Raw genomic sequence first — 26,264 nt, forward strand, 5'->3', positions numbered from 1 at the left:
AAGGAATGTTGGCTGTTTCTTATCAGAGGACTGTCAGTTATGTGGGGCCGGGCCCATAGTTTATAATCTATATCCATCGGGTGGGTCAGTGTTTTGATGCAATCTAGCCCCTGTTTGTGGAGGAGAATTCCTGGTGCACAATGCAGACTCTGGACTGTTTTCACTCTAAGTGGGCGGCGCACATGTCCCTGTGGCGAACACGCTCAGTGGCAGTGGCCATTATGAACCCAAACAATGGCACTGAAACATCGCTCTTTACTGGAAACCACTTTAGATGCTATGTGTGATTAGACGGCGTATTCTCATTTATAGTCTAGGGGGACCAGGCACAAAACTCGGAACAGCTTTTGTATGGTATTAAGGACAAACTTTCGCTTGCCAGTCACAACAATAGACTAAGCAACGCTTATGCGATTAAAACAAACAGGGCTATTGTGTCATGTTCCCTAGCTGGAGCCTTTAGCTCATCTGACATTGTGATTAGGGCTGCACTTGCTTATTTTTAGTGACCGTCTCAAACCAGAAACAACAATAAACCAAAGTCAAACAAACATTCTTAAACATGGCTCACATGCCCTTCTGACTTCACTGTGATTTGGAAACTGCTAAGCCAGGGAGCAGTTGATGGAACAGGTGCAAAGTTAGACTTTAACCACCATCAAGCACAGGGGAAGCAAGAGCACTCCTGCTTGCATTGCATGTGTCACATTACATTTCATTTGAACTAATCTGAAACAAGGAATGTTGTTAAACAGATGCAATAATATGCAGTTCTAGTTAAAAAAGCATAATGTATTCAAGGTTATATGCACAAATGTTTGATTAAACTGTTATATTTACATACATATTATTTTACATATTTTATAAATACATGCAAATGTTTTCAAAGGGGGAAGTATATTAACATACTGTCAAATCATGGTATTATTGTTTTAAAATCCAGATATTACAGACAAATGCAAGGGGGTACGGGGGGGGGGGGGGTTACAAAATGCATATTCATTAACATTGAATATTAAAAATACTGTTCTAGCGATCACAATGAAACTTCATCAAGTGACAGATGAACCAGCATAATTTTTTTTTTTTTTTTATCAAATCAAAATCACGGTTGCATATTACACATCCCCGTATTCATGTAATTGTATTTTTCTCATGCACTGCAGCCAGTTCATTCAGAGGGACCTTCTCCTTCTGTCACATGTCACTCCGCAGTACAACATGTTCATATCACTCCTCCCACCACAAGGGAGTTAACTTATTAACAAACACTCCTGTCTTCAGCTTTAGTCTGGGGTGCAATAAATAGTTTACAGGTATAGGAAAATATTATCCATCCTGATGACTGCAAAAAAAAAAGCCTTTGGTTGTTTCTGTTTATATAGAGAAGCCTCTGGTATGCATCTGTAACCTCAGCTTATGTTTCCACCAATATATATATATATATAAATATCACCTCTTGCGCACGGAGCATGGGGCAATGCCTGAAATAAAAAATAAACAATAGACTGACATTCTGCATTTGAGTTTTGTTCAAATGCCAGAGGTATTAAATGAACAACATGGAGACAATGAAATGAAACCAGCAAAACAAGTTCACATGTTCTAATGTGAAAAGTGTCTGCATTCTGTATGATACCACCCAAAAATTGATTTATACTATGTTTCTCAAGCTTCTACTACTGCTCTGTCAGCTACTGTTCCATGCAAGTGTTAATATCTGACCATCTGAATGCAAGCCCCTGACCTTAGCCAATACAGAGAGACCAATCCCTCATTAGGAGGTTTGACTCTTCCACAATAGGGTTGGCTATCAAAGGCACTTCACCATCAGGAGTGGAAAACAGTGACTTCCAGACTGAGCACAGCACACCATTTGCATCTTCTTGGGACAAAGCCATGAGCTTAAACCTGAATTCATCAATACTAGCAGCTAAAGTTGAAGGGGTGAATGTATCTGAAGTGTTCTACAGCTTCCATCAAGAATTAGCATTCTGAACAATGCAGAAAAACGATCTCTAAGCTACTTTTGAGTTGAAAGAAGATAAGTCACCACGACTGAAAGGCTTCACTTCGAACAATTTTACTATGCAAAAGAAATAACTGAACAGGTACTGCAACTCTCTATTTAATTATTTGGCAGGACCCTTTAGCCAGGGCGGCAAGCGTCAAAAGACACTGGTGCATGTGCAGTACAGAAGATGTACAATTTAATTATTCAAGCCGCAAATGGGTGAGTAGTATTGTAACTTGAGCATTGTGAAACAGGGAATCTTAATGTTTGCATTAATAACATATATTTTACGCCTTTATCGCAAGGATACAGCCTATATTCCGCAAACATTGCATATAATTTCTCAGATGAACCGTTTAATTATTTTATTTCAATCTCCTGTTGGATTTTTTTAGAAGTCACTGCATGCGTGCAAACATAGTAATATGGCATTCGTAATCGGAGACTACTGTGACATGAAAAATTAAAATTAAAAACTAATTATTACATTCAGCAAAGGTTTATTACATGCAGATTTGTTTTCGAACATTTGTCTCGAAAAATTGAATTTCCCATGCAAATGTAACAACCTTCCATTATTTACTGTCCCTAAATTTCATACATGCTATTTTCTATGGGGGAATAAGTTGACAGCGTTGACTCCATACGTGAAGCTAAATCCCGCCCAGTTCTATTAGCTGCCTTTTCCAGTGAAGGAGCGACTTAGCGAGTTATCAGTTTCCCCAGCACACACTCGAGCAGCCTCTATCTGCAGCTCGCCTTCATTACCTACACTGCCACGGATCGTCGTTTTTCCTTCGTTGGCGTATACTAGAGAGAGATCAGCGGTACTCCATTTCCAGCTTCTTCGTCATTACATGCTCATGGCAAATATAGCCTTTTTTCTTTCTTCTACTAGTACCCCCATCACTCTTTAAAAATTCCGCCGAAAAAGAGAAGACGATTATCCCAAAAAATTGGGCCGTTATCTCACGTAAGTAGCGAGTAACATTTATGTACAGTGTTGCGTACGGTGGCAAGGGAACATGTTTCAACATGGCGATTACAGTTAGCGCTAGCTGGACGTAGCTGGGCAGCTAGCTCCTAGCAAGCTAGTGAAGTGCTGCTGGGTACAATATTACGTTAGCTAGCCTTGCGCTGGCTACTTACTTGTTAGACATTTGTTCAATTTCGAATTGAATTAGCTAAATATTGTGTGGCTGCGCTGTTTAAACGGTTTTTTAAACTGATGGGTAGCCACACAACGTTACATTAGCTTGGTGGCTAAATTAACCGATATTATGTTACTTGCACTGAATTCATGGTAAACCTACTTGCTTCATGTTTTGAATCCTGTTCTTCTGTCATTCTAGCATATAGCTAACGTTAGCTTGATAGTTTGCTAGCGTGCTGGGTTTAGCTGTATAGCTAGGTAGCTAACTTGGCAGCTAATGCACGTATTTGGTGCACTATTTTGTTTGTAATTTAGTAAAAAATAATATTTTACTGTACTGTAACTTAGTTCAGTGCTCTCTATGAAGTTTAAGGTATGCAATATTTTCTGCACATTTGCTAATCGCCCGTCTTCACACGAAGACGATCAATCCGGGTATTGCCGCCCAGAGTCGTTAAGGAACTGCAGGTTTCCCTGTCAGCCTTCGTTGAATGGGAATGGCTAACGTTACTCAGCGTTTGCCTAATATTACCAATGTATCAATTTTAGATACATGGTTATCAATCGGGTTTACATCGAGATAAAGTGTTAAGTCATTGGTAGCTACATGTCAAATTTTACATTTACCGCGTCGGTTGCGAATGCTTATTACCACTGCTTGCTACTAGTTTGACGTGCGTTGTGTGTATTTTTGAATGTCCTCTGATTTAAACCGGAGGCTGGTTAGCTAAGTTAAAACAGCAAGTTAATACCAAATGACATCTCACTTTAAAAATATATACATATGTTTTAGCGACGTTGGTTAGCTAATCTTTATGCTAAGTTACGTATTGTAGTTTGCTCCTTTTGAGTTGTGTCCTTTATTGCGGTAATGTCATCGTCTGAAATTGGCGGATCCATTCATTTCCGGACCGTGTGGCTCAACTGCGTTGGCCGCCTCCGTGCTGTCACCAAAGTGTTTGCATTAAGCTATAGGCGCAATTGTCTGTTTCTGGTTAATATGTAATAATAAAGTATTCGATTTTAGTGAAACGCCTTCTCGCCGTTAGGCTACTTTTTGTTGCTAATAGTAATGTGTAACTTTGAAGGAGGCGTACATGGGTCACGGAAGTTCTGTTCACAAACTCGATTTCCTGTCTATTCAAGTGTTGCCAAACGAAACGCTCACTCAGAAAGACCTTCGTTTGTAAACACTTAGAAACGTCTAAGAAGGCGTTAAGGAAACTAAGCGCTTTGAGAAGTTACTTCATTTGTTGTCACAACAATTTTCAGTTTGGGTGACTTTTGTTTTGTTCCCGTTGCGCATGGTGACTGTTTCAAATGAAAATGAATGGAGTGGCTTGTGATTAGTCAAGTTTAGTTACTTTATTTCTAAGAATTTCCGGTTTGGGTCGGCATGATCGTTTCCTGCAATCGGCGAATGAACCTTTGTCCCCAAAACAAATAAAACATTTTAATTTAAGTCTGTCGAGAGCACCCCCACTGTGTCACTTCTAGAAGTGATCGTACGACTTAGTCCTATTTAGAGTGAGTGAAGGCAACATTGCAATAGCTCCACATTGATTTATTAATAGGCCACAGTACGTACGTTTACATCTAGAGCACAGTGTTGGGGCCCATGTCATAATTATTTGCGACTAATGCCGGCAGAGAAGATTACACATCTGTTCGATTGTTAAAGCTACTGCCTGGTGAATTGCATTGCATGATATAGTAGCCATTCAAATGAAATACAAACCAAAAAAGGCCCACCACCTTTATCTTATGAAATTAAATATGAATTGGCAACATGTGGATGTGGACAAAAAATACTGTAGAAAAATAATATAACAAGTGCAATTATTTTATGAGACCTGATAGTTGCTGGAAATGACTGATTTGGCCTCTGCTATGAGCCCTCACGAATAAGCACCACTTAAATTTTACTCTCTGTAATGACAGTTATCTATATTTGCTCCTTGAAAACAAGCAGATTGGCCTTCCGTGCATAAAAATGACACTCTGGAAGTTTTGAAGAATCAGTCCCTATTACTGTTCAAATCATATGCTTCCAAAGATAGCTAGCCCTAACACACATCAATGTCAAGCACAAAAAAACATTTATTTTGCAGCTAAGGCTTCCTTCAAGATCTGTATATGTCTTTCAAAATTCTCATACTAGGGGTTTTGATAATGTCGTCCATAGCAAACAGAATTCTCATACTAGGGGTTTTGAAAATGTCGTCCATAGCAAACAGAATTCTCATACTCAGGGTTTTGAAAATGTCGTCCATTGCAAACAGAACTCCATTTCAGCTATTTGTCAACTTCAGTCTATTTTGTAATGTCAGTTACAAAATATCACTCATATCCTACTTACTAAATTACTGAATATAATTTAGAACTCTTCTCATACCCTAATGACAAAATCTGACCACCTGGGAATGCAAAGTGTTGTTTTCGGTCTGTCTATTGTAAATGGAGAAATCATAATGTTAGTCACGCTACATTTATGTAGTTTACTGGAAAAATAAACACTCTTTCAGAGATATTTTTATTCTGTGTTTTTTTAATGGGATATGGTCTTCCAATTTTCCAACAGCTGCCTACTTCCAGTAGTTTGAAGACATTTATGAATCAAAGCTGACAAGATTTTTTTGCATGTCCATCTTTCGTAACATCAGTCACGCTCCGAACTTCCACCTCGACCCAGAAGAGTTAATGATGAGTTGACAAACAAGAGAGCTAGCCTCAAAACTTGCAGGCAAATAATGAATGGTATTGGCAGCTACACAACAATTATTTTGCCATAACCCTCCAATTTGTAATGTGTCATGATGGATTTGCCCATTTTGCGATTCGTGCTGTACAGTTGGGCATTGAATCAAGAATAGGCATAGCCTGTGTGGCCTATTTAAATATTGTAGTTCCACATTGGTCTGATTTTATTATCATTTTTAAAAAGTTACACTATGTGCTGACCACAAAGCAGTATTAAGGTATTTAACATTTGTAAATACCTTCCGATTTAATTTAACCTAGCTAATTGAAAATATCTTTGAGTTGCCAACTAATTCCGTTCTGCACAACAACCTCAACTTTGATAACTTGTCTACATTCAAAAGTTTTAAACTTTAGCACAAAGACAAACCAACCAACACTGCCCCTCTGTCCACTGACTCCTCAGCATTTTCAGCCACTTATCCTCAACACATTCTGCCAGTTATGCCCCAACATTTCTGCCAGTAACTTCTTGATACGCTTGTCAATACCACCTGTTATGTCGACAAACTTTTGTATGGATCAGCGTCTCATTGAACACCTGCTCGTAGTGCTTCTGAGTTAATGTCAAAATGGCGTAAGTGTAGAAACTACATGAGAGCATTGCTGTGCCTTCTTTAAGCTCTGGAACATTGGCAGGGCCTTCGTCAGCCTAGTGAGTCCAGAGTTAATGCTGCTCTCATTTGCATGACTCCAATCCATTAGGCCTGTATAGCATAAAACAATTGTAGTTAGTTGATGCTTGTTGGTCGCTAAATCTACCACTGAAATGCTAATCCATCTTGTTGAATAAACTGTTGATCATCAGCATTACTTATGCGGCTAGCTAATAAAATTTAAAATAAAGTGGTTTCACAAGATTTGGAAAGGTTGCGTGTAGGATGGCTCTCCTGTTAGGGCAAGGTAGCTATGTTCCACAGGCATGTGGTGCAACATGAGGGAATAAATAAAAGACATTGCAATTAGTTATTTTTAAAAGGGCACCAAGGCCAAAATTCATGGTATCTGTGACAATGGCCCTGTGGTCAACCTCTAATGTTAGTCCTACCAATTTGCCCGATGGGTAAGTGTAAAAAAACCTGTTGGGCCCTGAAGTGCTTTTCATTTTTATTGTTATGCAACTTATTTATTGATCTGTATTTCACTAATAGAGTTTTTCTGTATTCTAAGTGTTTTATGGATGTTTTGTGTAAGTCACAATGTATGACTGGATGCTTTCCCCATTAAATTAATGGTGGTTTTCACTTTCATGTATACTGTGCTACTGTGTGTCTGTTGAGTGGTCTGACTGTGATGCTATCCACAGGGCACACCACTTTCTGTGCAGGTGTACAACAATTACCCAGAAGGGCTAGGGGCGGCTCTCTACCGCGAGCAGTTTGACTTCAACGCGGAGCCGCCTTGGGATCCTAGCTGATAGTGGGAGAGCTCCATCTCCTGACTTGTCCATGTGAGTAGAAACCAGTTCTTGTGGTCACAGTGGCATTCATGGCCAGTAGAAGGGGTACTATCGCATGACTGGCATCCATTAATAAGCAGTTTAGCAATGGCAGCACAGGCTGAACAGACACAATTTCGTTTTCACACTTTTCATCATATGGAATAATGATTGTTGATGATATTGACTCATCTGAATTGAATAAAATTTGGTCCACTGCATATTTCAAGTTAGTTATTCGAAGTGGCAATGTTATGCTTCAGCCCAAGCTATGCTCTTCATTTCCTGCTCTACATGTTACCAAGTTAATTTCCTGTTCCAGAATGTAGCTAACCAGATAAAGGAGGCATTTGCCTTTGGTGTGGACATATTGCCACAGATGTCCGCAGTGTGCGTTAGGCCGCAGAGGGGGTTTGGAGGAAACTCGTTGCAGAAAATTTTCATAACCAACATATAATAAGTTGTGCAGGCAGCACAACCAAAAGCCAAAGCTCCCACAATGCCACAGATGAGGCATTATGTAATATTGTCAGAACTCCCTGTACAGCCCCCGTACTCAGACTATGGCCATCAAGCAGAGGCATTTTACGGGTCACTGCTGGCAGGATTAATCATAATTGTCGGGACCAATTTGTGGTAAAGCAAACGGGCTCCACGCGGGCCCCCAGGGCCCCGCAGCTTTTGTTTTCACAGCAGCTGCACAGACTTTACGAGTTTGTGTTTCGCTTGATGGTGGGATTTCCACCGCTGCCTCCGATTGGCTGGGCGCAGAAGTGTCTGGGATCAGAGGGGGATTGGGTCCCTGTGAATAGCTTGGCCGGGTCTCCTAAGATCTCCTCTGAAAGCCTGCCAGCCGGCGTTCTCTCATACCTGCACCTCGTGCTGTTAATGGACCAAGCAGCTGCAGCCTGTTGTTTCCCAAGAGACAAATGGCTAATTAAAACTCATGGTTTCCACTGTATTGCTGAGGGTCATTCTGTGAAAAGTCAACCAGAGGTGTTAGGTGTGGCCACTCCTATTTTGCTCTAATTATATTATGTATAATTTTCTGTCTCCTTTCAGACTATGAACTTTTAGTTTTACTGCTTAATAATTTTGTTAAAAATTATTGTCATTCAAAACTGCTAAATCGTGTCACGTGGCAATTTCAATATTTTCAATATTTCATGGCTTACTACTTCAGCACCGCTTGGTGTATGACTTCCAAACTTCTAAGACGAGTAGATATTCTGATTGTGGACAGCTACAAGGGAAATTAAGTCTAATCGATAATTCATTAAAAAATGATACTATGCCAAAGTTGCGTTCGGCCAGAAAATGACCAACAAGTGTTGCGTATTCAACCATGTAGTTGGTAAGGTGGGAAGATTCCCATCAAAATGAAACTTCAAAAAGTTCTAAATGTATAATCAGTCTACATTTACATAAAAATGCAGTTGTTACTGCTATCTCTTAGCATGTTTTGATAATTTAAAAAGTGAACCTTAATTCACATTTACACACAATTTGATGGCCTCTGACATCAGCACCAATTGGTGTATGGTATCCAACCTTGAAATACTCGTAAATATGTTAAATAAGAACTGCCACAAGCAAAATGAAGTCAAATATGTAATTTATTCAAAAATCATACAATGCCAAAGTTGAGTCTGGCCAGAAGGCAAAAAAGTGTTGAATATGCAACAAAGTAGATGGTAAGGTAGAAAGCAAACTAGTGCTTCAATAGGTATAATTGGCCTGCATTGTATATGTAAGTTATTTGAGTTAATTTGGCTTGTGGCTATTCTTCACCAACATATTTCACAATTCTTATAAGTTAGGAATTTGAATGACCGCAGCTTTTGTTCTGAGCAGTATTATGAAAATCGGAGTTCATAATCTGAAAGTAGACAGAGTACATGTTTTCAGGGCTTTCCCTGCTTTAATGCCAAAGATATGACGCCAAATTTGCCACACACCCCAATTTCCACTCGCAAGTAACTTCTTGGGTGCCACCCCCCAAGAGTCAATATCTCTAGAATGACAAATCCAATTAGGCTAATGGTCTGCACATTCGCTATTGAATATAGTATTAAAAAATTTGAGCAAAATTGTAGTGGTCAACCCACCTGCCGCTGGTTGAATATTCACGGAATCGCCCCCCAGAGGTGTGTGTAGCAAGTAATCATTTGCATATTTGGCTGGTGGTTGACCTTTGATATCTTTCTGCTGTGTTAGTTATGTCTGTTGAATTAACAGTTCTGTCCTTTGCAGTTTGTTGCATATTTCTAGGACCCCAGCGGCTCTGAGAGGACTGACTATACAACTTGCTTTATGATTGTCGGATTTGCGGAATACGGTTGAGATGAAAGGACTTGCCGATGAACCAAATTACTCCATTGAACTTCTGGGTGGTGGTGCTACCCTCAAAGATGTCATTGATACCCATGTCTACGAGCAGGCGCTGGTAAGTGCAGTAGAGCTGTGTCCTAGGTTAAATTGTGTTCAGGGTCAATCTTGTATGTAACTAAATTACCAGCACATGGTATACAGCATATTGGTTCCAAATTCCAGGTTAGGTTGTTTCCATACAGTACCCTCTTACTGTCACCATCATTAAAATGTGATTGAGTTGTAACATGCTATATGCTATAGTGGAAAGGTGTTAGGAAATATTTTTAAATTCCCGAATATTTAGGGAATTCCAGACTCCGTATTTGTAAATGTGTGTCACAGTTCAGCGTTGTTTGGGCTTGTTCATTGTATAGTAGGGCACATTCGATTTCATGGTGAACAGGCCTCAAAATTTCAACGTGCTTTTGTAACTCAATTTGTTACACAGAACTGTTTATGGCTGGTAGCCGCATGTCGCAGTGTTTTGTAAACATGGCCGTTCTGTCCCGCAGGCTGAGAAGAATGCGTTTTTCGTGGCTGACCTCGGGGTCGTGACACGCCAGCACGTGCGCTGGCGGGCCCACATGCCCTCGGTCCGGCCTTTCTACCCGGTCCGGTGCAACAGCAGCCCAGCGGTCATCGAGATCTTGGCCACCCTCGGCGCTGGCTTCGTGTGCACTAGCAAGGTGCTGCACTCTCACCCGCACGTCTGTGTGTAGGACTGACTCTGCCCTGTGACATCATTGAGAAATAGCACCATCTAGTGGGAATATGTGCAACAGCTCGCTCGCTACTTTCATCAAAACCAATTACTTCTTCATGTAGTCCATGTAGACGAGCTTATATTTTGAGCAGCAAGTGAAACGACATGTTCTTTATTGCCGTTTTAATTTCAAAGGCATATTCATTTCATGTTATTTTCTTGGACCACTCTTAACAAATTCAGAAGTCAAATTAGTATTTTGGAATCAACCGTGCCAAGTTCAAAATGTTTCACTAATAGTTTTTATCTCCCAATGAAGAGCTAGCTGACTGAATCTGATAGTCACTGTACTTTGACTACAGCGTGTTTTTCCTGTCGCTGCGTGAGTTTGTTCTCATTGCCTGCTCATGTGTTTCTGTACCAGAATGAGGTGGTGCTGGTGCAGAGCTACGGTGTAGCCCCGGAGAACATCATGCTGGGCGGCGTTTGCAAGCAGCTCTCCCTGATCAAGTACGCCGCCAAGAGTGGAATCAACCTGCTGGTGTGCGACAACGAGACGGAACTGCGCAAGATCGCTCGCTGCCACCCGACCGCTATGTACGTGCCTAGAAATGACATCGGGGTATGAATTAGGGGAGCCTTGTCAGAATGTCAGATCTGTGTTCCACTTGGTCCACTGGCCAAGCTGATGGGTTGCAAATAATAAGTCAAGAATCCTTGTGGTTGCTTTATTTTTTTGTTTAATTTTTTTAAATTAGTTTTTCATAGCTAAATAGACCCCGTAAAATGAAAAAACAAAACCACTGTGAATTCAGTAGCATCAGATTTTTGTTTCGAAAATGTGCCATTTCCTTGCTTACGTAGTTACAGTGGGAGGTTGGGCTTTCCTTTTTTGAAATGGTCAACATTTCTTATCACTGGTAGTTTATTATTATTATTATTATTATTATTATTAATTTTTTTAGAAACCTTGGAAATTGTCCTTGACAGTTCCTTGAGCTTTTTGCTTTGGAACTGCAGAACTGGAAAGGGGATATTTGCATTTCTAGAGTAACCATGACAACACTCTTTAAACCCCCCCAGGCTGCTACTGCAGGTGGCCACCGAGGCTCACGGTGAGGGTGAGGAGACGTGCATGGCATTCGGCTCCACGCTCAAGAGCTGCAGGCACCTGCTGGAGTGCGCCAAGGAGCTGGGCATGCAGGTGGTGGGAGCCAAGTAAGTGCAGCATCGGGGGCTGGCGTTCGGGGTTTTTAACAATATCCTTCCTGGTTGAGTGCACCATTTTAGAGATGAACCCGACATTTATTTCCCCTGCTCACAGGTTCCACGTACCCACCTGCTGCACGGACCCTCAGGCCTACACCCACGCGGTTTCCGACGCTCGCTGCGTGTTTGACATGGGGGTGAGTGTTTCCCCTCTTGGAAAGTCACACACTCACAGCTGCAGAGTAGTAAAATTAGTTTTGTAAAATTACTTTGAACGTGCAACCTCAGTTTGTTGGCAGTAACAGGGTTTTTTCCTCGCCTCATGCTGCTTCTGGAATGTTCCTTAGTTTAGCCCCTTGAGCCTCGTGCCCCTCACATGTCTTGGACCGTAATCCTGTGATACTTTAGTAATCTAGCAGTTTTGATACAGCCATAAAAGGCTGAGAGAAGCTGTTCTGTCTGGCAGTTGGTCGGTTGCCCTCGAGTAATGGCGGCCGTTTGGTTATGGGTTTCTTCTGACAGGAGGAGCTTGGCTTCAGCATGAAGATACTGGACATCGGTGGGGGATTCAGTGGCTCAGAGGTTCAGCTGGAACAGGTACTGAGCGCCTCTGCCATCCTTCAAGCACAAGTGTATTGGTCCATTCCTGTACCGGGAAGCCAAATGCATTCCCATGAAAGCGTGCGAGGGTGCTTCCAGGTGGCTTTCACTACAGACATGGGGTTCTAGTGTGGTTTGGTGTCGAATGCTGGCTAGTGTTGACTGTGGTCAGGAGCTCTGTGCTGTTCTGCAAAGGAGGGTTTCAGTCTTCTGACACCACAGTGACCCCTTCTGGTCTTTAGGGTGCTTGCCACCTTTTTTTTTTTTTTTTTTACTTGACATTACATTACATCCCTTTTTTTAAACCCATGAAACCATGCTAGCTTTACTGCAGAGTGAGAAGTGGTGGTGACTTGCAGCATAAGCTTTGGGGGAGAGTCTGGAGGATGACTGGTGATTTAAAGGCTCCTCATTATTTGGGGAAAAAAACCTTGTCAAAAAAGTGTTGGGGTTTATTTACGGCATTCTACTTTGCCTGACTTCTGGAAAATTGCCATGACATACAGAGTTTTCTTATTGTCTTATTGTTATGAATATGGCAGAATTGTAAAGAATGTGCTAGCCTCTTGCTCTGGCAGTGTTAGTTCACTGCGGCAGAGAGGCTTAATGGCGTCTCTCTTGCAGGTTCATGGTAGCGTCACACCCTTGCTGGATATGTACTTCCCCTCAGTCTCCGGGGTGGCTCTCATCGCTGAGCCTGGGGGTTACTATGTGTCCTCTGCCTTCACCCTGGCTGTCAACATCATCGGCAAGGAAGTAGTGGCTCGGGATCAGCATGGCCAGCCCCTGGGTGAGTGAGACACACACACACACACACACACACACACGCACACACAGATACATACACTCACACATGCTCACAGACACGCACGCACACACACACACACACACACACACACACACTCTCACGTACTCACACACTCACTCTCCTCACTGTGTCTCTCTCAAACACCGACACACACACCCCTTCCTGTACCACCTGTGCAACAGTGCCTCATTCCTCCACATGACGGCATTGCGCGTTTTCGTCACAGACGCGCTGACTCCGAACGACGAGCCAGAGTTCCTGTACTACATGAGCGACGGCGTGTTCGGGTCTTTCGGCTGTAAGCTGCTGGACCACACCATCCCAGCCCCGTCCCTGCACAAGGTGAGCCCGGCCAGGCCAGCTGAACATCAGCAGTGTACGAGAGTCCAGGGGTGAGGGCTGGGCAATACAGCCATTGTGATATAAAAACATTTTTTTGTAAGCGCAGTAAAAACTATGTCCGGCATTTGGTGTTCAATTTCTTCCAGTCTTTTTTTTTAAGGGGGGAAAAATACATCACTTGTATCTTTTCAATGTTGATATGATAGCAACAGGGCCATGCTGTTTCCATGTGGTAGATAAAAACATGACCACAAGGATAAAGAGCGAAAACGTATGCGATTTGTTTTTCAAAACTAATAGGTAAGTTAGCCAACGTTGAATAGATACAAGTGATGTTTTTTCTCCCCCGGAAGTATTTCACTGAACTTTTTGAGATGTGTTACCATATCAGAGTGATATCAAATTTGTTGTCTTTACGATAAAAGATGAAAAGAAGGAACGAAACCTACCGGCACCTGCCAGAGATGGTTCTTACTGCGCTAAAAAACTATTCGATGTACCGCAGTGGCTATATCGCCCAGCCCCAGGCTAGGTTAGCCGCAGAGGTTTCAGCGGTAGCTCACGGTGCCCTGTGTCTGCCCGTTCAGAAGGCCCCTCTGGTGGAGGAGCCCGTGTTTGCCAGCAGCCTGTGGGGTCCTTCCTGCGACAGTCTGGACCAGGTGGTGGAGCACTGCCTGCTGCCCGAGCTGAGTGTGGGGGACTGGCTGGTCTTCAGCGCCATGGGGGCCCACAGCCTGGGGGAGCCGTCGGCCCTCACCGACACACAGGAACCGCCCGTCTACTACGTCATCTCTACGGACGATTGGTAAGATGCTGCTGGAGAGCTTCCCTTTAGGGTTAGTTCCTGTTAAGGAAGTACTTTGTTTTGAATGTAGGACATTTAGAAAGCGCTTTGATATTGCGGTTGCATATTGTGCCAGCACGATCAGAGTTTTACGGAAAAATGTTTCTGTAGATGTTCGATAAATCTCCTATGTTATGTCCTTGAATAGCCTTGGATGTTCCTGAATTCTGAATCCGGAGCACTATAGGAACTCTGCTGATATCAAACTGATAGGAGTGTTGATTCTTGTTGGGAGGTATCAACAGTATTTGGATTCTTGAAAAGCAGTTGTGGAGCCAGCCATCCCTCTCCCCTTGGGACCTCCCTGACATATGCATTACATTTTTCCCACAGGTACGAGATGCAGGATGCTGGAATCACTCTGGACAGCACCATGAAGAACTTCTCTCTGGTCCCTTGCAGCTTCCAGTTCAGCCCACAGGCAGATGCCTTCTCCACCCTGGCCTAATGTGACCCCTGACCCTGCTGGCTGTCCGCAGCGGTTGTCTGGTCAACATTCCACGGGAAGGGACGGAGCGACGCCTAAAGGCGTTTTTAATTTAATGTTGAAAAATGTTTTTACTGGGACCAGACAAATTCGGTTTAAAGAGAAGCAAGACGTGTATCCAGTTTAACCCCCCTACCCTTTTTAACAACCTGCTCATTTCCGTGATAGAATATGCAACAAAATGGACGACTCGGTAGAGATGGAATCCCACTGCTGGGTTTCCTACTCAATTACAGTTTACATACATGTTCAATTTATTTAATTTTATTTTATATGAAACCATATATATATATATACATATATATGTGTTTATATATATATATACATGTGTTTATATTTATATATATATCTATCTATATATATATATATAAATATAATTATTACTTGTCACCAGTCTTGTATGTCAGTTGTCTGCCCATCGTGGTGCAGCTTATAGAAACGTATAAAAAACCTGATTTCAAGAAATTAAATGCTTAAAAGAAAATGTTAATTAATGCTTTGATCAGCAGCATTGCAAAAATTTTAAAAACGCCTTCCTTTGTGCTATGAAAATTCTGACCCAAACCATTCATGATCGCAATAAATTTTTTATGTAGGTGTTATTTAAATAAGTTAAAACTTTATGGGCAGATCTGTGCTCTGCTGCTTAAGATTTATCTCAATATAAATTAATTTCACTTTGCTGTGTTACAAAAAGGTATTGAGGTTTTTTAAACAAAATAAAAGTTAAAAAAAAAACTAAAAAAAACGCCCAACAGGTTTGGATTAGGTGTGATGTGATGTCGTAACCTCGGGAAAGCAAGACTCGGCCCCCACGGGCGTCGCCGTTTCCAGTATTTTTTAAAAGAGGCCCATCTCATTGGGCGACTGGCGGTGTAGTGAGCATCTGATCGAAAGCTTCCTTCTTACGTCAGTGTTTCGCCAAAGCCAAAACGAGTGGTCGTTGTCGTCGCACTTGACTGTCCATTTCGGCCAGAGCACAACTAGCGTGGAGGAGTTCTGTAGGAAAAGCCTAACTCCGTTTGATGTGTAAGATTTGTCCAGTGAAACAATATGATGTCATTTCCTCTTTCTCACCAGGGAGGACTCCATTGCTGAGTTTCATGTCTCTGGAGCCATATCTTATTGAAAAAATGTGTTGCAATTTGATGAGTTCATTATAATGGTCTGCACCCATTTGTAAATCCTTCTCCGGAAAAGATACAAGCTCTAATGTAAAGTAAAATTTTGTCTGAGGCACTAATGGATTGTAGCTTGTTTTTGACTGTAAAATTTGTGCTCGGTAAAGTGGTGAAAGTGGTTAATTTAATACATCTCTTTGACTGAACCATGGTGTGCTGATTGTATTCTTTATTAAATTTTTGCATGTGAAAACTATTGATGTCCTCAGTCGAATTAATAGCATCAAAAATGAATGCTGCAAAATTACCTATAAGGATACACATTTTTGCCTGTGGTATGTGCTAAACATATTTATATATGTTTTGCTGATCCTCTGTACCAACTTCTAAAGCAAACTAGTGTGTGGTACAAAAGCTTAAAACAATGTCATACCAAGTGCTTTCCCATCGTTACATAAGTCTGGTTCAGCAGGCTCTTTGGGGTGAATTGGCAGACGACAGCAATTTAGGGCCCATGCTTGTGGGATCTGAACTTTATTCTTTCAGAACAGATTAGTGTTGCCATTTAGAAATGACAGATTCTGACTTAACCTCTAAGCTTAGTATTGGGAGGGAGCTGTTGCCATGGTTTCTAAACTGTCACATATAGTAGGGTTTGAGAGGCCTCATCTCTGGGTGGAGGGAGGTGTTTTGTCAACATGTTTGTAGTATTTCTCAAAACATGGTCTCAAAATATTTTTTCCTCCATTTAACTTAACTCCCCCTAACCCTGCCAGATGTGTGCTGCTTTTTTCACAAATTGCTTACATAAAATTCCTATTCAGAAGCAACCTGAATTAATCATTCTTTTTTAAAAGTATGCCATTGTTGTTTGTATTCACCAGTAAATGGACAGCACTCTGTTTGGAGCTGCCTATTCTGGAACTGGTACCAGTGATCGGTGTGGGAGTTTCAGCTTAGGAAATTCATGCTTTTCGGGTCATTTAAGTGTGTTTTCTGAACCGCAGAAAACTGCAGTAAATTGTGGGAAAAGGTATGAACCCTGTATGAATACTGTCAAATGCTACTATGAATACAAATGGCACATTTCTGCATATGAATCCACAACTTACAGGAACATAACCATGGGAAGCAAGTACCTCTTGTACCAGTGCAGAGCTGGATTAAGAAAATACATTTTGGCATCGTTCTCCTTCTGCCTCGTGTTGGTCAAAAGAACCTTGAGTCACACAGAAGGCTTTAACTTTTTCATAGCCATGTTCCCCAAAGTCAGTCAGATACAAGCTGTGAAATCCAGAGTATCAAGCCATTGATAACATTCCTCTTAATACGTGCAACCCTTTTTGATGTGTTACCCTCCAGAAGTGCTGGAGTTCTGTACATTCTGCTCAGTCTTTTCAAACATGAAAACTGCATGAATTGTGTTCTTATGGGATCATTCTGTCAGTTGCCCTCACTTTTCCAAGTTGCTTTGATAAGATAGTGGATACTGACTGAGAACAGAGACCTGACTGACTGTTCCTTTTCAAAGAAAGGGAATGTCACTTCTGGCATTACGTACTGAATGTAACCTGCTCAGCTTTGTGCTCTTAACATTGAACAGTCTGTCTCTGCTCTTCCTAAGACTGTTGCTCTGGTTCATTGTGAATGGGTGTTGTCACGGATGGTAGCAACGCAGACAATGCCGGACTCTTGTGTTCCTAGTATCAGGAAACATGGCCAGAATGAATGTTGGAGCTAGCAGACTGGTTTGCATATATAATGGTCACTTCCTGCCTGGAACTGAGATTTGCAGTGTGCTCAAACTCGTTATCCCTAGCTGCTAAGCTACTTTGGTCTAATTGTTTTCTAAGGACTGTTTTTCAGCCGAAAAGAACCTCAGTCTCAATCAAAATGTGAGAAAATATTTGGGATCCATACTCATCACTTTTTTTCCCAAGGTGATTTAAAATTGAGAAGGCAAAGAAAACAATTTGTTTCAGTGCCCAGGCCATATAAAAGATTATACACCTATACGGCAAAACATGACCACCTGCCTAATATGCTGTTGGTCCTCGGCATGCCACCAAAACAGCTCTGACCCGCCTAGGCATGGACTCCACAAGACCTCTGAAGGTGCTCTGTGGTGTCTGGCACCAAAACGTTAGCAGCAGATCCTATAAGTCCTGTAAGGTATGAGGTGCTGCCGCCATGGATCCGACCTGTTCTTCCGCCACATCCCACAGTTGCTTGATCAGATTGAGATCTGGGGAATTTGGAGGCGAGGACTACACCTTGAACTCTTCATCATGTTCCTCAAACCATTCCTGAACAATGTGTGCGGTATGGCAGGGTGCGTTATCCTGCTGAAAGAAGCCATTGGGGAATACCATTGGCATGAAGGGGTGCACCTGGTCCACATGAATGTTTAGGTAGGTGGCACGTGTCCACATGAATGTTTAGGTAGGTGGCACGTGTCCACATGAATGTTTAGGTAGGTGGCACGTGTCCACATGAATGTTTAGGTAGGTGGCACGTGTCCACATGAATGCCAGGCAACAATCTTCCATCCAGCCGTCCACTTGTAAAAAAAAATGAGACCATCGGACCAGGAAACCGTCTTCCATTACTGCATGGTCCAGTTCTGAAGCCCACATGCCCATTGTAGGTGCTTTCGAGGGTGGACAGGGGTTAGCATGAGCACTCTGACTGGTGTGTGGCTATGCAGCTCCATAAGCAGCAGGGTGTGATGCACTGTGTGTTGTGACATATTCCTCCCGTAACCATCATTAAAAATGTCTGCGACTTGTGCCACAGTAGCTCTTCTGTCGGTTAGAACCAGATGGGATTGCCTCCGTTGCCTCTGTTGTACTCACCACTACTAACCGGGAACACCCCAAAAGCCTTGCCGTTTCTGAGATGCTCCAACCCAGTCATTTGGCCATAACGATTTGGCCCTTGTCAAAGTCGCTCACGTCTTTAGGCCTGCCCATTTGTCCCGCATCCAACACAACGACTACAAGAACCAATAGTTTGCTTACCTAATATATCGCAGACCTCAACATGTTTTTACGAGATAATCAACGGAATTCGCACCTGGGAGAGGTCAATGTTTTGGCTCATTGGTGCATTTGCCAGGTCATCTAAGAACCAGTTGGTAATAAGTATGCTGTTTTCACATAAGTAATAATCATTGCATTTATGGTGCCTTTATTGAAGCAGCTTGCCGTTCACACCTCTAAAAACATCAGAAATGTGTCATGTATGAGGTGAAAAAGCAGGAGTTGGCACAATTCTACAGTAGCTTCAGACCGGATGTACTGAATGCCTTCAAGGTGTTGACATGATTATGCTCTGCTCAAAGTTTATTACAAAATATGTTTATTATCTTAATAAACAAATCAGTATTGTGCAAAATCATCAATATAAAAGCCTATTCTGTCATTTGACATTCCAGTTATGATATAACCTATCCTTTGATACTTTTCCCAATTGTGATTTGGTCAAACCAGTTTTAATTCTTTGTTCTGTTTTTCAAAACACTTAACAAATTGCAATGAAATAAGTTAAGTAGTTTTATCAGGGAATCTGATCTAAAGGCAACTGCAAAAACTAACAATAATTTGGGTGACAATTCCTCAAGATTCCACAGATATGAAAACAATCGATATTGGTCACAGTTCACAGACAATATGTAATATAACTAATTTTCCCTTCACCAAACTCAACAACGAAAATAAATGTAAAAACAGAAAACTGCTGGTTGAAGAGAAAAGTATTTAACACTGCATCTGCATTACATACAATAACAACTTTAATGAGGTGAATAAAATAGCTTTATCAGTTTGTTTTAAGAGGACAAATCACTTGTGCTCAGGCTCTCATTAAGCAGTTTGCAGAGTTCAAACTAAATTGCGATGAACCCCTTAATTATTACACTGCTATGCTATAATAGTTCTGACTAGTTCTGTACTGAAGAAATGTACTGTACTTAAGAAAACCCTTGAGCTTTAACACCACATTGCTTTCGCTTATGAAGGAAAGATGACCCAAACAAAAGCACAAAGTCAGTTCTAGCTCTGATGGTAATGTCAAGGGGAATCCTCATGAATTATTATATTTCGGAGGAAATATTTAGATCCAAAATACCACCCATAAGTACACATACCTGTCCAGGCAAGTGCAATGTCATGTGCCTCATCTGGGTGTGTAGGCTTGTGGGTGATGCAATGCAAGATTAGGCTCTACCTGAAGCCAACCTGACTCCAGCTCTGCAGTTGAACAGGTGCCGTTTGACCGAACCAACCACAATCTCATTAATATGGCAACAGTGCTTCAGAAAATTCTGACAGGAAACAGACAAACATACATTATGATTATGATCAGCTTTCACAACTGGATCAGCCCTGACTTTGGTATAAAACATAATGCTGACACAATAACAGTAGTCTTAAGTAGTGTAAACAGAAATGACAAAACAATGCTGACACAATGACATTTGTGTAAACGGAAATTATAAAAAAAGAAAACCCCACAAAATTTGCAGGTTCAAAGCCCTCCCTGAAAAGCTATGAATTAATCCAAACATTTGAATTAATGTGCAATCTCCTGTACTGATCCTCTCCGAGTGAGCCACATGTCTAAGGTGCTCTCTGCAAGTCCGTTCAGGGTATGCAGGTGGAAATCACAGTCTGAACCCTCAGGGTAAAGGGTGCAGGGTGCATTCTGGTAGGACCCTCAGGGTAAAGGGTGCAGGGTACAGTCTGGTAGGACCCTCAGGGTAAAGGGTGCAGGGTGCAGTCTGGTAGGACCCTCAGGGTAAAGGGTGCAGGGTGCAGTCTGGTAGGACCCTCAGGGTAAAGGGTGCAGGGTGCACTGTAGCTGGACCCTCAAGGAAAAGGTAAGGGTGGGCACACTGTGGAGAAGTCCTTGAGGAAGCTGACCTCCATCTGCCAGTAGGGCACTTTCTTGGCGGTCAGGTGTCGGCGGGCGTGCTTGGCCAGGTGGTCGCTACGCATGAAGCGGCTCTGGCACATGGGACAGGCGAAGCGCTTCTCTCCTGTGTGGGTGCGCCGGTGGCGGGACAGCTCATCCGAGCGGGCAAAGCGCCTCTCGCACCCCTCCCAGCTGCAGAGGAAAGGCTTCTCGCCTGAGGAGGACACAAGCTCCGTTACTCGAGGATCCAGCTCCTTCTACATTTACATTTACATGTAGCGACCTTTTTTAATCCAAAGCGACCTTCTCCACTAGGACAATGAAAAACTGGACAAAAGGTGCTACACTAGGTGCCCGTCAGCCACAAAATGCCTCCCAGTAACCCACACAGAACAAAGACATAGAAGATGCATTTAACTGCCGTTCATGCCCCCCCAAAAATGCCCGCAATTTGACAAAATGTTAATATGCATGTCTGTGTATCCCTGGTATGTTACCAGACTCAATTAGGCTTTGCAAGCAGATTTCCTCCTGTGGTCAAGCTCCCTCCAATCCCATTAGAGAACAGACCCTTACCTGTGTGAGTTCTCGTGTGGGCCTTAAGATGGGAGCTCTTGAAGTAGGTCTTCCCGCAGCTGGGATGGGCGCACACGTGGCTTCGGACCCGGGACTCGATGGATGGCGGGCTGCTCTTTTGCACTATGGGGACGAAACCTGGTGCCGGGGCGATGGTGGGAAGCCTGCTGCTAATGCTAATGGGGGTCGTGCCCGCCAGGGGCTGCTTTGGCGCCACCAGCTGGGGGAGGAGGATCATGACAGGGCCACTGGAGACCTGACCCCCCATGAGCACCAGAGGCTGACAGACTGCAGACTGCTGGCTCCCCGCTGGGGCAGGGGCGGGCTTGATGGCCACAGGACGGGTGGCACGGGGCACAGAGACCACCTGGCTGAGGATGGGCACTGGAGAGGCCCCTACAGGGGCCAAACAAACAGGAGGGCCAGCCGTGGCAGGAGCAGTCACAGTGATTGGGGTCAATGCCGGGAGCAGTCCTGAAAGGCAGGGGGATGGTGGCGCTGGGTCCGCCCTGGTGACTCGATCCATTGGCACACCTGACGGGCACTCGGCACTGCCACCCACACCTGGCGAACGCTTCCCGCAGGAGCCACCATCCAGCCCGTCAGCAGGACACGCGCTGCAGGTGCAGGGCAGGGAATCAGCCGTGTGGCGGATCACGCTGGCGGTGTGGGATCTTGGTGGCGTGGCAGGCGCTGGACCCAGCTCTTCCTCTGGCTGTGGCATGTGGCATACAGCAGTCTGGACGGGGTTCACAGACTCAAACTCTGGAGGGCTGTATGGTGGTGTCATACACTGAAAAAAAAACAAATTCATGTTTATTTGCTTTGTGTTTAAAGTTGTGCTAATGGGATCGGTGAGGCTGATATGTTATCTTTCATTCACAACCACCTCGTTAATCCTGCTGTCAACAGCTCACCTAGAGGCTCAATATTTTTTGGGGAAACTTGCTTATATTCTCATCTAACAATTTACTGGATATACATCTATACATCACACAAATTTGTCACAAATTTGACTAAATATGATATTTTCTATAGTGCCAACTATGGATGGATTCATACCAAACTTTGTAAGCCTAATGTCTGATAAATTTCTCAAGTTTTATGATGATTCGACATTGGATTCAGGAGTTAGAGCTCATTATATCAATAGAAGCCATGCCCACAAAATTCAATGGCTACAGCCATTGTTTTTTAATGTAGCAACTTAATTTATACAATATTTAATTATACTGGTCTGAAGATGCTACATACCAAATCTCGTGCAAGTTGCTCAAACTGCCTAGAAGGAGATTTTTCACAAAATTCTAAATGGCAGTCTAAATTGTGAATCATTTTGGCTCTTTTTCTGGAACCAGGGAATCTGTGGAAAAATTATTCTGACCCAAATGCTTCAAGAGTTAAAGGCCAAAATGCATTGTGGCTTGCTACATTTTTAGGGAGGAAAAGTAATAATAAAAATCTGAACAAATACAATGGGGTTCTAACACTTTGCACTTGGACCCTATAATAACTGACAACCATTATTTTGACAGGAGGGAAACTTCAACCAGGGACCACTCGACAGAAGAGGTATAAGAGCACAGGACACTCACAAAGGGCGACCCCTGAAATTCTGCAGAGCCGGGCACAAGCAGGCCTTCTTCAGAGATATCGGAGGCTGGTGTAAGGGGCCGGAGGTCATGGGTTGTATCATGGCTCCTGGCCTTCCAGCAGCTGCTCATGGACATAAGCGCCTCCACAGCTTCAATATCGCCCCTCTCCGCTGGGTAGCGCCACAGTCCCGTGTCGTGCCCGAGGCGCTCCGCTTCCACCAGCCGACCCTGCATTCACACAGAGCACAATCCCAGTCATGCTCACCACTGTCATCACCTGTTCACACATGGGGGCATGGACACTGCCAGCAGAGCCAATACAACCTTTGGCCTTTTCCGTTATGCAAGCTTTTCCCAAGTAGGCTTTGTCCCAAGTAGGTAAAACCTTTGTATTGATACCGCAATCTTTCTAAGAGGATTGGAATACTGTCAGGGCCACATTTGTTTCTGTGCACATCAGAGTTGATTTGAAACCATTGTTATTGGGGAAAATGCTGTAACTTAACAGTGGCGCTGGACTGTCAGTTTGCATTTCCACTTGTATATATCGATCAGACATGCATTTAAATATGTGCATGTGATAATGCTTGGATGCATATTGTGTGTCAAGAATTCTGTGGAGGTCTCAAATGAAAATCATCTGCCAGTCACACAACCTCACAGTCTTCGATAAACCATCAGATCACAAATCCTCAGCATTAATGCAACAAATATTTGCAAACGAATATTCATTTACCAGACAGTCCTGAAAGCAATTTCATCTGAAGCATATACCCATTTATTTGACCAAGACGCATCTTATTTACCAATTACTTACCAATTTCAATATCCAGGATCCAATCAATATAATTTCACATATCAGGTCTGACATTAGATGCACTTATCAGGCAAAGAAATGAAGCTTTGGAACAGTCTGATCAGCCTGAACATTTTTTCACGGCTTTCAAACCATAGTGGGATGGAAGTTTTAGCAAACCAGAGGTATCCCACATGGGGTACAATGCAATATGTGAAGTGAGATAAAAAAAGTAATTAGCTTTTAACTATGACTCTGATTGGTCAGTTATAAAGAAAAAATAATAACAGTATACAAAATAATTAACAGTGATCATTTCAAATAAGTGTTTGAAGGAACCAAGTCATTGGCTTCTGGTACAGATGTCAAATTCCACAGCTAACAAGTTGCTGGAAATCACAAGGCACAACAGCAATGGCTGGCGACTGAGCTAACTTAGCCAGAGTAAATTTATGGAAATGTGAGCAATGACTGGCAAGTTCAGTGCATACAGATGGCATTTCCCTAAGTATATTGTTTAAAAAATAAAATTATACATCTAATTAATTCACGTTTAATCATATTAGATGTGGTCTGAACCAAGATAAATTAGTAGTTCACGCACACCTGATCTAATCCAAATTCTAATGCCCAATTCAATTCAAGCCATGCTGCAGAAATTATGCAACAAAATAAAAATTTTCCACCACAGAGAACATAACCTAGCTCAGTGACGAATGCAACAGTGTCAGCTACAAAGTGAAATGAGTGAGTTAATGATATGTTATTGAGACGTGTGAAACATTGTGTTTTCACATCCATGTACACATTTTGAAAAACCATACAGTTGATAGTTTTCGATTAAACACAGGCCTCCTTAATCTTAAAAAATAATCTTCTGATCAGATTAATCCCTGTTTAGATTTAGGCTACTGAATAATCGGTACCATCTAAATTGCTCAAAACCGGTGATAAGATTAAGGCGGTGCAGCAATATTAAGATCACAGGATCTGCACGCCAGCGCTAAAACCCGCAGCCAGGGCGAACAAGCAGCGTGCCACCGTGGGGTGGGACACTTGTCTATCCTACATTTCACTAGTGTTAGATAGGAGTGCGCATGTGAACGGTGCGTGATCGGCCGCTGTTCTTCAGCACTCCACACGTGAACCCAAAGAACTGCGGCACTGCAACCTTTCACCCACTTTTTTGAAACCAACAATAGTTGGATACGCAGAAAAAACATTCAGACAGTGATCAGCCAGGACACGGCATCGTTAGTGCTCTGAGCGCTACTGACATTGGTTGAATATAAAATACAGTCACGAATAATAAAAGCAAAATAACAACCTCCGGTAAGCGAACCAAATGGATTGATACGTTGCTTGACATATGTCGGCTTTAAATATTGCTAACAAGGTAAAATAGGCTAATATAGGCTCATTTTCATTTTGCTGTAAAAACTTACTAAAATAATTGACAGTAATCGTGGAAACACGAATCTTTCTGTATTATACTTCGCGGACTAAGCAAAAGACACCACGTTTCATAAAGTTTAAATATAGGCTTCATTCCATTTACTCCCGACACCAACGCTTCTCTTATTCCTGCATTTTTCACAAACACAAAAAATTAACTTACATCACAGGGCTGGAGGTAGCGATAATTCGCACAATTTAACATTTTCTTTGCAAGAACGCGCATAAAAATAACTTTTGTTTTTGTGTTACAGCTGTAGTCCAACTCCACAGTCAAGCCTCTTCCCTAGAACTAAATGTGACCAGGCATGTTTCTCTTTTCCTGCTTCATTCAGCGAGAGTTTCAATTGCTGAAAGTTGAAGCCAGGATACAGTGGCCAACCAATCAAATGTAAAGGTGTGTTGAGCATGAGCCAATAAGAAGGCAAAGGACGCGTGATCACCGGGTGATGTGCGGCGTGCAATCAATATGAAAACAGCGTGGTACACAACTGCCCTAGCGATGAGGATTCTGGTAAGTCCCTCCATGAGTCACATAGCCAAGACTCCCACCCTCACAGTGACTAATTGAAAATCTAAAATAAAAACGTGCAGCGCTCGTAAAAACGATTATTTTGAACATTTCCCGGCAGCTCCTTTCTCACATATTATACAATTGAACGCAACAGAACGATTGGCCATTAGTCTATTATGGAATAAACCTAATGATTCTGAAATACAATGCCAGTTAATCGGACAACCTTGTTTCTTATCCCCTATTAAGAAGTTAAATATTACAAAGCAATAATCCCTAGTATATAACCGTATAACAATTCTTATTTTTGAACGATTGTTAGAATTAGAATGCATACAGATAATTTAATATCGACGTTAATTATTCATTTAATTATTTACTTTATTATTTACTTTTTAAATCACTCGCTAATTCACATAATTTATGGGTAAATCTGCCATCTAAACTCTAGTTCAGCAATTTAGTTTGTAAAGGTATTTTTGCATGTCTGCACAGGCTATGAAACGATTGCACTTAATTGGCAAGTACCAAGTTGGCGCCGGAATCGCGTTTTTTATTTAAT

At 42.4% G+C, this 26,264-nt stretch overlaps 2 protein-coding genes across 4 annotated transcripts; one reads left to right on the forward strand and one right to left on the reverse strand.

Annotated features, from left to right (window-relative positions):
* The first annotated feature begins 1,861 nt into the window (after window positions 1-1,861).
* LOC133128747 (antizyme inhibitor 1-like) lies at window positions 1,862-16,108 on the forward strand. Of its 3 annotated transcripts, none has more exons than XM_061242510.1 (12): window positions 1,862-2,111; window positions 7,234-7,377; window positions 9,619-9,811; window positions 10,251-10,424; window positions 10,866-11,038; window positions 11,525-11,659; window positions 11,766-11,847; window positions 12,173-12,247; window positions 12,875-13,040; window positions 13,285-13,400; window positions 13,988-14,205; window positions 14,578-16,108. In XM_061242510.1, the coding sequence occupies exons 3-12, from the start codon at window positions 9,710-9,712 to the stop codon at window positions 14,690-14,692; spliced, it is 1,356 nt and encodes a 451-aa protein (XP_061098494.1). In that variant the 5' UTR covers window positions 1,862-2,111; window positions 7,234-7,377; window positions 9,619-9,709; the 3' UTR covers window positions 14,693-16,108. The 3 variants fall into 3 exon arrangements, with proteins under 3 accessions (XP_061098494.1, XP_061098487.1, XP_061098503.1); XM_061242503.1 differs by lacking the exon at window positions 1,862-2,111 and adding an exon at window positions 2,712-2,987; XM_061242519.1 differs by lacking the exon at window positions 1,862-2,111 and adding an exon at window positions 2,712-2,987 and having other exon boundaries at window positions 13,991-14,205.
* A 3,087-nt stretch (window positions 16,109-19,195) lies between these two features.
* Window positions 19,196-25,559, reverse strand: LOC133135817 (Krueppel-like factor 10). The gene is made up of 4 exons (XM_061253104.1): window positions 25,352-25,559; window positions 22,938-23,165; window positions 21,343-22,135; window positions 19,196-20,980 (listed from the first exon to the last, which is right to left on the reverse strand). Exons 1-4 carry the CDS (start codon window positions 25,412-25,414, stop codon window positions 20,721-20,723), a joined length of 1,344 nt encoding a protein of 447 aa, XP_061109088.1. The 5' UTR covers window positions 25,415-25,559; the 3' UTR covers window positions 19,196-20,720.
* Window positions 25,560-26,264: the final 705 nt, after the last annotated feature.

This window comes from Conger conger, chromosome 1 (genome assembly GCF_963514075.1).
Source record: "Conger conger chromosome 1, fConCon1.1, whole genome shotgun sequence".
NCBI classification, from domain to species: domain Eukaryota; kingdom Metazoa; phylum Chordata; class Actinopteri; order Anguilliformes; family Congridae; genus Conger; species Conger conger.